Raw genomic sequence first — 12,289 nt, 5'->3', positions numbered from 1 at the left:
CTTGAGAGAACAAATGTGTGTGTTTGACTATTCATGGGTTGTAGCTATTCAAGGCTTTTGTGTACGTCTGTTTTGGAGAAGTCAGAGACAGAGAGTGCACAGAATTATTAACGACAAAACATCTCCAACTAAAATAACAGAACAGAACTTTTAGGGCTGTATGATTAATAAAATTGTTATCTGGGTTCATATCCATATGCGATCTCATTTGCCTTTTAGCGCCCTTACTTTATCCCTTTACCAATAACATTGTGGCGTCATCCCACGACAGCAGCAGAAAGCCACCAGTGGGAGAGATAGAGAGAGTGATGGAGAAGCAGAGAAAAGTTTGCTTTGAGGACAGAAAAAAAAATCAACGAAATGAAATTCAAAGAAAACACCTCTGAATGCATTGGGAATAAGATAAACAACCCAACTGTGCTCATGCAGAAAAATAATCTGGCCCTGCTCAGACCAAGTAGTAAATTTCCTCCTGAATTTAACTGTGTAAACTAGTGATCTGAGGTCATGTCCTCGCTCGGTATGCACATAAACCTGAACCTCATTTATGTTCATGAAGACCAAATTACGTTTTTAAACCAGTCTGAGGATTTGATGTGTGCGATTACAATGTTTGTGTGTGTCTGTGAATGTGTGTGTCGGCCCGAGCTGCAGAAAGACACATTTCAAAACAAAATCATTATGTGGTGGTCTGTTTTCATATGGTGTCAGCGGCCACGGACAAATTAGACCGAGAAGACAATGAAAGTCAAAACCATGTACACCGCCAGTTGTGTTTTGCCATCGTGGCATTAAGACACCACAACTCTACAAATTGATACAATCATCCTAAACGTCATCACAAACTGCAATGTGAGGAAGCTGTAGAGGACAAGAAAACATCAGCTGAAAATCCATAATCAGGCTCAATCATATTTTTGTTTGTTGAGTTTCTTTTTGCAGGTCATTTTGAAAAAATTTAAAATTTGAGAATGAATCGTGATTTCCTCTCTAAGCGAGGAAATCGTGCATCATGAATCGTGCATCGCTTAATACTTTGAATAATTCTAATGCTCACATACACACACACAAAGTTCACCTGAACTTCCCTCAGAGCCACTGAAGTGTTCTTATGCAAATTGTCCTACAGAAAGTCGCTGCTCACTGCGCTCATACACTTTAACAGATGGATTCATGAATGTGTTTGGACTGTTTATTTGTGTTGTAATGAGAGGCTTTAATCAGTGGTGTCAGGCATTTGAAGCGTTCCTCTGAGTGTGTGCAACCCGAACCCTCCACCCCCCGCTCTCATATACACACACACACACACACAACTCTGTGATTTATGTGAAACATTAAAGGCAATCATGTTGGGCTGGGCCTCCTCCTTTGTATTGCACAGGCTGTTATGAAATATGGACAAGCCAAGCTGTCCCTTGATATACAAGCACACACACAAACACACATACATATCCTTGTGTGCACCTGCTTTTGCTTAAATATGAATAATTGCAACACATAGTGATTAATGCTTATTTTTTTCCCAGCACATAAGCCTCACTCATGTGCAAGTACTTTTTCATAGATAGACGGACATTTATAGACACTCATACTCACACTCATACAAATCCCCAGAGCTGAACGTTGCTTTGATATTGAAAGTTGTTAGTTTAAAGGCGAGGAACATCTTTGGCCATTCACTCTGATGTAATTCTACCATCTTGGATGTCGCTGCAGCTCTGGTCTCTGTGGCTGTAAAGAACCTTTTTCAATAAGAGCGGATTAAGTCTGATTTTTAAAATCTACCATGCCCTCCCACACACAAACACACACACATACAAACATAGACTCAGAAACACACACACACACACACACACACACACCCAAACACGGTATCGAAGTACAATGAAGTATCTGTAGGATGGGATACCACCTTAAATAGCCCTGTGGCTCTCTGTGACTGACCATTCTTCACACGCATACACTTATTTTAGTCCAAACCTTTTTCCTCCTCCTGCGGGGGTGTTGTTGGTGGTGTAGAAAGACTCTGTTTGTCTTTGGTTATCTATGTCTACTTACAACGAGACAAGTGGTGGAATGCAGTTGTTGATCAGGCGATTGGACACACATACTGGCTCCAACGAAGCAAGCCAGAAAGATAAATTCTGAAAGAGAAGTGTGAAGAGAGGGGAAAAACTGATCGGAGAATACCGAGCTGTAGAATAACAGAAATATAAGAAAATTCAGATTGACAGAGCAGGGAAAAAATATATATTTAAGGATGAAAACAATTATTTTGAAAGGGCGATACAGCAATTTCTATGCAATATCATCTGTATATCTGGCAAAATCTTCATTTCCATATAATAACCTCTTTATGGTAAACAGGATTGGTACAATGATATTGGTTGAAAAGAGTCATTTAAATACAATTATCTGACTCGCAATTCGGTCGCCCACAAATTGTTTTTCATTTTCAATGTTTTGACATGGTGGAAGAACACATAGAGCGTCTCTGAAACAGAGAATTCTCCAACGTTGTCAGCGGTGTCTTCTTTGCTCAGCTAGGAGACCGAAGAGTCATAGAAGTTTCTGGTGAGAATCATTTTATCTCCATCTAGCCCGTGGCGCTGTCCCCCTCCTGGGGCACGGCCTGATGTCATGCATAAATGCATGTCATGCCTCCACAATGCGGGACACGCCACTCTTCCACCCGGCATGAACCGTCTTGACTCCCATCCTCCCTCCTCCTGCACCTCTACCCACTGTTTTCACACCGTCGGTGGCAGAATTAGGGCTGGCCTCCCTCCATAGCTGCAGCCAATCAAAATCCCAACCCCCCTGGGTGGAAATCAATTGGTTCTGTGTGTGCAAGCCCTTGACCAATGGAGTGAAAGCAGAGAGATGTCATATCTTGCTGTGACCTGTAAGAGGCAGAGTCCCTCTTAAAGGGAGTGAGATGTGCAGCTGCATTAAGAGTTGTGTTATTCTGAAGACACATTCCCCCCACGGTGGTGAATCCTCAGATCGTACGCATTCTCTGATGAATCTCTGGTTGCAGTCTTTCTCTTAAAACTCTTAAAACCCCTTTCCTTTCCTTAAGAGATGCATCAAATTGTAGATTCTGGTTCAAAAGAGGTCTGGCTGAGCAGGGAAAGCGCTGACTGACATTACAGGTTGCAGATAATGAGTTCCGCGGGGAAGGAGATAATCGTCCGGTGTTGAGCTTGAGGCTGGAGGAATGATGGGAGAATATCCTCCCATTCCTCTCTGGGGTCGGTGTCCCTGGAAACCGGTGGTGGCAACGTTATGCAGAGGCCACTCGACGATAACGAATGCCCCTTTAATGCCTGTTAACGATCGCTGGGTCACAATGCGATTTGTAAGGAAGAGGGGCGAGAAAAAAAACTCTCTCGCTCCCTTTTTCTTTCTCTGACTTTCTTATTGGATTTTTTTAAAAGGCATCTGTGTGTGTCACCCCGGGAAGAGAATGTTTACTCGCCACAGCTGCAACAACACTCAGCTGGCGAGGAGGACAGACAAATCCGACAGCCTCACCTTTTCTAACAAGGAGCTATTAAAATTACATGCCACTGTCAGGGTTTTGCCCTCGGTGCCGCACTGTGTAGAAATCCTGCACTTCTTCCTATTGGCATGGCCTTGCCTTTGACAGGGAGGGGAGAAGATAGAAAAAGGAGCATTGTGTGTGTGTGTGTGTTTGTTCTCATCTTAACTTTCTGCTGTGTACTTTTTGCCATCAATAAGAGGATAATATTGTCTCTCGGCTCTGAATAAAAGTGTATTTTCTGCGGCGCTTAACGGATGGTCACAATGAAATGCAGTGGGTGGAGGCATGGTTATTTATTTACTTCCCCACAGCAACCAATACGGTTTGGAGGGATGGGGGCTCAGACACCACATCAGGCCTCTGCAGGGGACATCGCCCTGGGAGATTTGGATTAACTTTCAGGTCCGCTGAGCAGAAACGATAATGATTCTTTTTTGTCTGCCCTTGAAATCATCATCATCTCGTCACTTACTCAAATTGATAGATGCAGTCTTTCTTTTTCCTCCTCTCTGGCTCACCTGTTCCATTTGCAGGTTTGAATAATGCCAGAAAATTTAACCACTCATATGAGGAGTGCATCATGTGAGGGTTAAACCATTCGGTCCCTGGCATCAATGGATTTACTTTTTAAGAACCACAGATAAGAGAAAAGAATAGACAGCTCCTGCTCCCTAAGTCAGAAACTTCCTGTGAGCAAACCACAAAATTCCCCTCAGAAGATGTCAAAACAGATTTGCTTCTCTCAAATCTGCTCCCAAGATTAAATGATTGTAACAATCAAACCGGCTTTGAGGCTTTGCATAATTTTATTTTACTCACTGTTTGGAAATCCTGCCCTGAACTTTTTTTTTACTCTACACTGTTGTGCGGCAGCCTTGAAGTATTATTACCCTGTAAAATCAATGAAGATGATGTATGAGGCACCGACTGCTAGTAGTATAAACCCTTCGGTTTTCAGTGCTATAAGATGATGTATCATATTGAATGGAGTACATATTTACTGACTTCTTTTCAGGTAAAGCTAGAATACATGCAGTAAAACCAGATATAACACAGTATGCCGAATGTGCATCAGTATATAAAAAGGTTTAGTTTTATGAGATGCTGTCAGCTGATGTGTGACCGAGAACACTTTGATTGAACACTTCAATTTCACTCTCAATGTTTCATCGCATCAGTGGCTATCACAGCATTAATAAAGCATATATTATATATGGCTGACACGTGTTTGAGTGTCTAAATGAGGTTTAATGACCAATCAGACATTATCAAGACCAAACAATGATGAATAGCACAAATCAGCTGGAGCTTGGAAAGAAGCCTAAAGATCATATCTGGTTTCTGTGTGCAAATCACAATACGTATGATCAACACAGCATCTTACTCAGCTATTGTGTTTGCACTCATTTAATCTTAACTAAACATCTCTCTACCCAGGTGGTTCTGTGATCACCATCTCTCTGCACCTCTGTTCTTTGTCTTTTGAGGGGCCCCTCTGCATTTCTGTATTCATCACTCTTACCTGCTGTCCGTCACAGTGAGATAGATGCTTAGGAACGGATCATTAAACAGAGCTTTGGTCCGGGGGACTGAGGCAGAAAAAGATCAGAGCTTTTTGAGGAGGTAAATGGCGTATCATTGTTCACCTGCTTGAATGGGGAAGTCCAGGTGTTGCTCAAATGGTGACTAATGCAAGTCAAATAGTCATTCATGTTAATAATCTTGATTCAAAGATCCGCTTTCTTCTGGAAAAAGCTAATATGTGGACGATTGAGATCAATGATATGATATGTAACAATTAATGAGTAGATTGTCTAAAAAATTCTAGACCTATGTTATGAATGACAAAGAAAAAACACACTGCGAACCAGTAAGTCAGTCTTTTCGTCAGTTTTCCTGGGCATGGTGTTGAAGGAAACAACTCCTGTTGTTCAGTGTTGCTTCACAATGTCATCAAATGAGGTTTGTTGTTATATTGTTCTGATTGAGAGTCAAGTTGTATACTCATAATATACTTAATTCACTTAGCTGTTGCAGCTTGCATTGAAAAAATGATTTCAACAATGTCCAGACTTCTGGGTGGTAGTTTTAGTGCTGTGCAGCCACATCGCAATACAACTGGCTGGTCAGTCTTTTAGGTCAAATGAAGTTCTCTTTGCCAAACTGCAGTGTAGTTCCTCCATTGTCATTCTATCCATGACTTGCTGCTGCCAATCAATATCTTATTATCAAGCCTCAACAACCTCACTCTCAATACAAGGATCCTGATGCCAGTCCTAATTAATGCCAAGGTGCCAATACTGGCTCAAGTGTTGCCATAGAGACAGCCGAGTTTATTTCCTCCCTTCTGACCGAGATGAACCAAAAATCTATCCGATTCCCTTCGTTTCTCAGACGAGACACTTAGTTTCAGAGACAGGGTTGAAAGTCAGTAGCTAGTACTTGAAACAAACACTGATGCCACAGATTTCTGATCTCCGATCTCTTTCTGCCAAGAAAGTGTTGAGTTTAGAAATATTACATTGCGGTTTGTGCATCATTGAAGGTGTGGTGGATAATCCTGTGCTCCCCTGTAGTCCCCACTTGCAGGACTAGGGGTTTCAACAGGAAGGGCAGAGCCATGTTGGTAAACCGGCAAGTGTCTCGAGCCGTCTAATAGCCTTGGTAGGATTGTCCCTTTCCTCTGCCTCTGCTTTGATGTGGAACCTGCTACTCAAGCCACTGGCGATGGGGGAATAGCCTTTCATACGGGAGCTGCCCAGGATCCTGCTCAGTCTAATCCGCCAATATGTTTCACCATGACAAATCTCTAACCGTATTGATGTCGGTCCAGTATGAGGACAATAAGTGCTGAGGGCAGAAGTTTGTCTCCCCTAAGGTTATCTTGTGTTGTTAGGTGGGTTGGCATAAGAAGAGACTGAGAATTGGAAGTATAGAAGGAGGTGAATTTTTTGTAGGAAGTTAATGAAAGTCTTTGAAGTGAGGTGAGGGAAGCTGTCACCTGCCCTGGTGATAGATAGCAGGTTCACTATTATTAGCATTCTCAGCCCCTGCCTGGAGTTTTATGCCTTAGTAGAGCCATTTGTTGATTAATTAATCAGGTAATGTATGCTATCTGTGCTACAAAGGAACCCACATATCACTCCCTCTGCCTCTCCTGGGCTCCCTGCACAACCACAAAGTCAGATATCCCACCAGGCCACAGCCCATTCAAAAGATTACAATTCCAAAGCAGCCCCTACCACAGAGAAGCCAATTCCACAAAGCTGCCGGTTGCTTTTAATGTAAAGTAGAATAATAAACATCTATGAGGGAAACAGTCTCCAATTTCATGAATTGATTCACTTCCACTGGCCCAAAGTCAACCTTGTCTGATGTGATTTTTTTCCTCTTTCAGAGAAAGTTTTCAAACTGTCAAATAAAGCTCAGCTACGAGGAAGGTAAAAATAAACTCGAAGTGAAGCAGCGTGGGGCTGGGAGACCGCAGAGCTTAATGCTCTCTCCTGTGCCACTGCCTGAAATTGAACGGGACCGCAAAAAAAAAAAGCCCATGTGGAACATCGTATTCGACATCTATGTGCAGTGCGAGTACACAGCGTTACCTTATGCAATATGAACACTCAATAAACGTCCAGCCCTTTGCTGTGATTATATTTATTGAATTTCCTTCACTTGTGGAGTTATGCCCCTGTGTCCGTACACGTTCTCTTATTGCCCTGTCTGTACAATCATCGCATTTGTTCATATAGGTGGCCTGGTTTCCAACAACCTGACAATCATAAGTCAACAATCAAAAGCACAAGGTCTGCGCTCCTCACATTTTTTAAATTGAGTTTTCACATTTGGAGCCGGTTAAAGTGCACACCTTAAGTAGTTCCACATTCAGAATGTTAGGTTTCTTGCACAACCTAACATCATTTCAGTAAATATTTGACCTTTACCAATTTCTAACCAAACATTCTCAGCTTTACCACAGGCAGTATTTTGCCATTCATGGTAATATATTTTCTCATATTCTCCAACTGTGAGTGTCTTGTTCTCTGCTTTTCATTAGGAGATGTAATGAAAAACTGAAAAATGCTTTTCCAAACCCATCGGTTGGGGAAGTTGAAACTGAACGAAGGATGTTACGTTAATTTATGGCCTTTGTTGGACCTCCTGTGCTTAATCCAACCAAAGTGCAACAGTCATGTCTACCCTTGCCACTTTTATATAAATATTCCTCAAATATCACTTCTCATACGTTATCAACATATGTAGATATAGTGATCAGATAAACCTATTCAATTTGCAGGTTCATATATATATATATATATATTGAGAACCACATACCAGAAATTGTAGTGGATACAGTGACATTGAGTCTACTGTATATGGTGTGCAGATGTGCTTCTGCATGTGCAAAATGACCGTTGTGTGTACTTCCTGGATATCTGTCTTTAATACATCCTTTTTGTGTATCCTGCCATTTCGACTTCCTCCACAGATGGCCCCATTGTGGAGCAGCAGGAAATGACATCACACTTTCACGATATTGCCTTTCCTGTTCTGTCGCATCAGAGAGTTTAACCTTTATCCCTAAATGCTGTGCACATGTGTAAAGTTGGCTCCGATCCTAGTGTTACCCACAAGCACATTGTTGTGAGTAATACAGTGGAGTCCGACTATGGAGTTGTCCGTTTATTATCCGTGTTTGTGAGTGTGCAGCCCTGTAAATGCGCCATACTCCTGTCAACTGTATGCCTCCCCTCTATTTTCATTCCTCATCATCATCATTTCCCCACACCCCTCGCACAGCCACAGACTCCACTTATTCATTTTCCGAGCGGCAAGCTTGGCTGACCAGAGGACTTTGCGATCACCGGCTTGACTTATTCTCACCTCCAGTTAGGCTGTCACGGATTTACCGCAGCGGCGTGTCACTCCTGTCATTAAAATGTAGAAGTTGGTGACACCGCCTAGAAACTTACAAATGATGCCGCCAGCTTGGTGGTTGCCTGCAGTTTTACATTACATTACATTTCGCCCATTTGCAGGTGGTTTGTTCCCTCCACCCTCAAAACTAAATCATGAGCTGTCACTGCTCCTCTCACTCAGGAAACTCTGCAGCTGAGGGACGGAATGGGGAGCCTACCCCATCTCTAAAAAAGTCTGCTTCAGACTTTCTTTTAACACTGTGTGCCATGCTAGATTGAGTATTGTCTGGGAGGGAACTTGCTATATAGAGTTATCTTTTTATATGGCTTGCTGCATTTTGATTGCATTTATTTGAAAAAGGCCAAGTTATTCATTAGATAACGAATGGTTGCCCGAGGAGACTCCTCCTGAGCTGTCACGCCAATACAAACCCAAACTGAGGATTGTGACAGTTTGACACTTTAATTTCCTACTGAGCATTTCAAATAAAAAACCTGGACAAAGGAGTAGAAATGCATTTGTAAAAAAAAGAAAATGATCGATATTGCATTTGAAATGATTAAAGCCTGGGCCTCAATTAAATCCAGTGTGCCCTCCTCTTTTACTCAGGTTTGGAAAGCACCGGAAGGATGAGCAACCAGGAGACAGGATGGAGAGGAAGAGCTCCAGTAAATCTAAAGCGGAGGACGTGCAGGCGTCAGAGGATGAGACCCTGCGGATGAGATTGGAACAGGAGAGGTGAGTGCTCAGACAGAGCCTTGGCTCGCTAAAAGCCGAAACAATTAAGTCCCGGCCGAACAAAGGGGGAAAAAGACACTGCTGACTGGAAAATTAGCAAACTACCTAATTAACAAAATGGTGGCGCAAGGTCGGGAAATTCTGGGAAAGCACTCACATGTCAATTTGTGAAATGCCCCGTTCTTTTATATCAGTACATTAAATAGATCATTTATGGATTGTTGTTGCCTGTGCCATTCAGAGGCACTGACCTCCTAATGGTGCTCGTAGGCCCCTGTGGATTTGGCATGATTGAATGGTGCTCATTATAATAGCGAAATCGATGTAGCTCTGCATTTGTCTTCTCCTGCAGCTCTACCAGGTTGTTAATCGTTCAAGAATATGCTGTTCCTTTTTATCAAGCCCTCTTGGCTCTGTGTCCTCCAGTGTTTGTGGACATCAGGACGTCCACAAGAAAAAGGCAAAAGCTTTGGTTTTTCCGCGTGCACCTCATCCCTCAAAGACAAGCCCCATTTAATTCTCCAGCAGGCAAGACAATATTGGTGGCAGGCTGAATAAAAAGACAGCTTGCTGCTGCCATTGTTCTCTACCAGCCAAATGAACTCAGTAATCAAACTGCCATTGGTAATGACAGCTAATTGAATAGAAACAATAGGGCTTGATACCGTTCCCTCTTACAGCGAAGAGAGAGAGAAGGATGGATGGGTGTTGAAAATGCACGGTACCACAAACACAAACATGTGTGAACACATACACACACAAAAAAAAAACTCAGAAAGGGCCTCTTCCCTGCTGAATAGAACATCTGGAGGCCTCGCTGAAAAAGCTGGAGCACATTTATTTTCAGTATTCAACTATGACTTGCAATGAAGGTCCTCTCAAAATGTGGGTGCAGACCCCTCTGGCTGAGGGCCCAACCTATTTCCCTCAGTGCAGTCTGGAGACCAGTGTGCCTGGCTCTCCATCCAGATCTCTCCCCTTTGAGCAGCTCCCAGACGACCGTCATCCTAAGCAGCAGAATCAACACAGATGCATGGTGGCCATGAGATATGTAGAGTACATGCCCTCAACTCCCCCCTTACCCACACATACACACACACACTAACCAATTTCTTTGTGCGCTACTTTGTCTTACAGCACATTCTCATTCCTTGTCTTGTTTGTGTCCGTTCTGCATGTGTGAGCTCCAGTCCCAACCAGGGCAACCTAATTCTTTCCTTTTGTACCTGCTCCAAAATCCCATCACTCAGTCAGGCCAGGATTGTCCCTCGGTTAATGGAAAGTGAATCCTGAGGGAAGTGGTGGCGGGTAATAATAAACCAACCTGCCATGAAGCCAAGTCGATATTCAAAGCATTAGAGTTCAGCAGGACGACAGCTCAGAAATCCATTACGTCTTGTTTTTTTTGGTTGCGCTACTATATTACACTCCCAGGGTGCTACATTTAATTGTCGTAGGTCTCCGCTTTAGGTACACACTCAGATTGATTGCATTGCTGCCACGGAGACGGGACCATTTCAGAGTGTGTTTATGAAATTATGGATCGGTCCGTTACGGGTTTCCCGAAGCTGGCAGTCGTCAAGCCAGCACAATGTGTCAGCACGATATGGGATGGGCTGCAGCCAAACCCCCAGCTCGGCTGACATTAGCGATCATTAATTAATGCAGACGGTTTGACAGGGGCTTTTAGTGATTCAAAATAGGAGTCAGAGAAGAGGTAAGGCAAATTAATTCATAAAACCTGCCATTTTTGCCCTGCAATAAGGTAGCTATAGTCATATATTTAAAACTGTGACCTTGATATGATTCATGCAATTTATGGTTTGGCCATTTTTAGTCCTTACAGACCTGACCTGTTTATTATTAATGAAAATGTTCTTCTAATTGATATCTTGTCAGCTGCTTATGGAATCAGCATTAAAGATGATAGAGAATTGAGTGCATAAAACTTTGACTTAATTACCACTGCACAGTGCAGTTCATCGACCTGATGTAGTGGTTATCAGAGACGATTGTTTTGTTGGCAGAATGTATACGGCTCTTCTGATTGGTTGATTCATGTCTCATCAAAGCAGCATTAGAGCCCGTGGTTAGGCTGATCTTAATCACTGTTCAGCCCAGCAGTGGCAACCTTTACTCTGGGTTATTTATGCCTGTGGACAGCACCCAAGACAGCCCTGCCTGATTGGCTCATGTTGAGAGGACTGAGAAGACAACAAGCTCTCTGATTGGACCCTGGGTGGTTGGAGAGAAGCCGTCTCTTTGGCTGTTGCCTCATTCATGCAGGGCCATTGGGGAGAGGAGAGGGAAAGAAAGGAACACAGGGCAGGTGGTGTTGTTGGAGCTTCTATCGTTCTCTGACTTATCTCTGCACACGTTCGCCCAAAAACTACATTTTCCGGCCAAAGTGGGGAGCACACAAAGACAACCTAACAATGTTCCCTCCTCATTTTCGGCCTGAACTGAACTTCATTCAGCCTGTATGTCTCTGTGGCAGCTGATTATAATGTCCATTCTCTCTTATCTGCATGTGTCTGGCTGGCTTCTAATCAGCGGCCAGCACTCCACTGCCACTCTCCTTGTTCCCATTTCCCAGACCACAGTAGAACACATTACTGACTGTTTTTCCTCGACAGTGACCCGCTTCCTCTGGTTTGTTGTTTGACTTCTTGCTGACTCCAGAAAAACAAAGTCTGACCAGTATTTCAAAGATCGGTCAGCACAATTCCTTTTTGACAAACATGGATCAAGAATGGGGTCCTTTATTGAAGTTTTTGTTCCATTCTTCCATCAATTTTCTTACGCATATTGGAGGTCACAAAGGCAGTCTTTCTCCAGCCACACTTTCCTGCTCCTCCTGGGGGATTCTGAGGCATTCCTGGGCCAGATGGGATATGTAATCCCTCCAGCGAGTTCCACGTCTACTCCAAGGCTTGTTCCCAGATGGGCGAGTAAACCTCCAATGGAAATCGCCCACGAGGCATCCTGATTAGATGCTCGAAGTATCTTGAGTGACTCTCTTTGACATGAAGGAGCAGCAGTTCTTCTCTAAGCTGAGTCCAGGCACCCGACTGATGAAACTCATTT

General features: G+C 43.2%; 1 protein-coding gene across 4 annotated transcripts in view; it reads left to right on the top strand.

The window, feature by feature from the left end:
* Positions 1-12,289, top strand: part of LOC128425802 (partitioning defective 3 homolog) — a 343,569-nt gene that overhangs the window by 245,888 nt on the left and 85,392 nt on the right. For all 4 annotated transcript variants that reach the window (XM_053412630.1, XM_053412629.1, XM_053412628.1 and 1 more), the window contains one exon: positions 9,074-9,202. In XM_053412630.1, coding sequence (XP_053268605.1) covers positions 9,074-9,202 — 129 coding nt within the window. The remainder of the gene's footprint in view (positions 1-9,073; positions 9,203-12,289) is intronic.

Source organism: Pleuronectes platessa, chromosome 20 (assembly GCF_947347685.1).
Source record: "Pleuronectes platessa chromosome 20, fPlePla1.1, whole genome shotgun sequence".
Taxonomy (NCBI): Eukaryota; Metazoa; Chordata; class Actinopteri; order Pleuronectiformes; family Pleuronectidae; genus Pleuronectes; species Pleuronectes platessa.
This window is presented reverse-complemented; position numbering and strand designations above follow the sequence as displayed.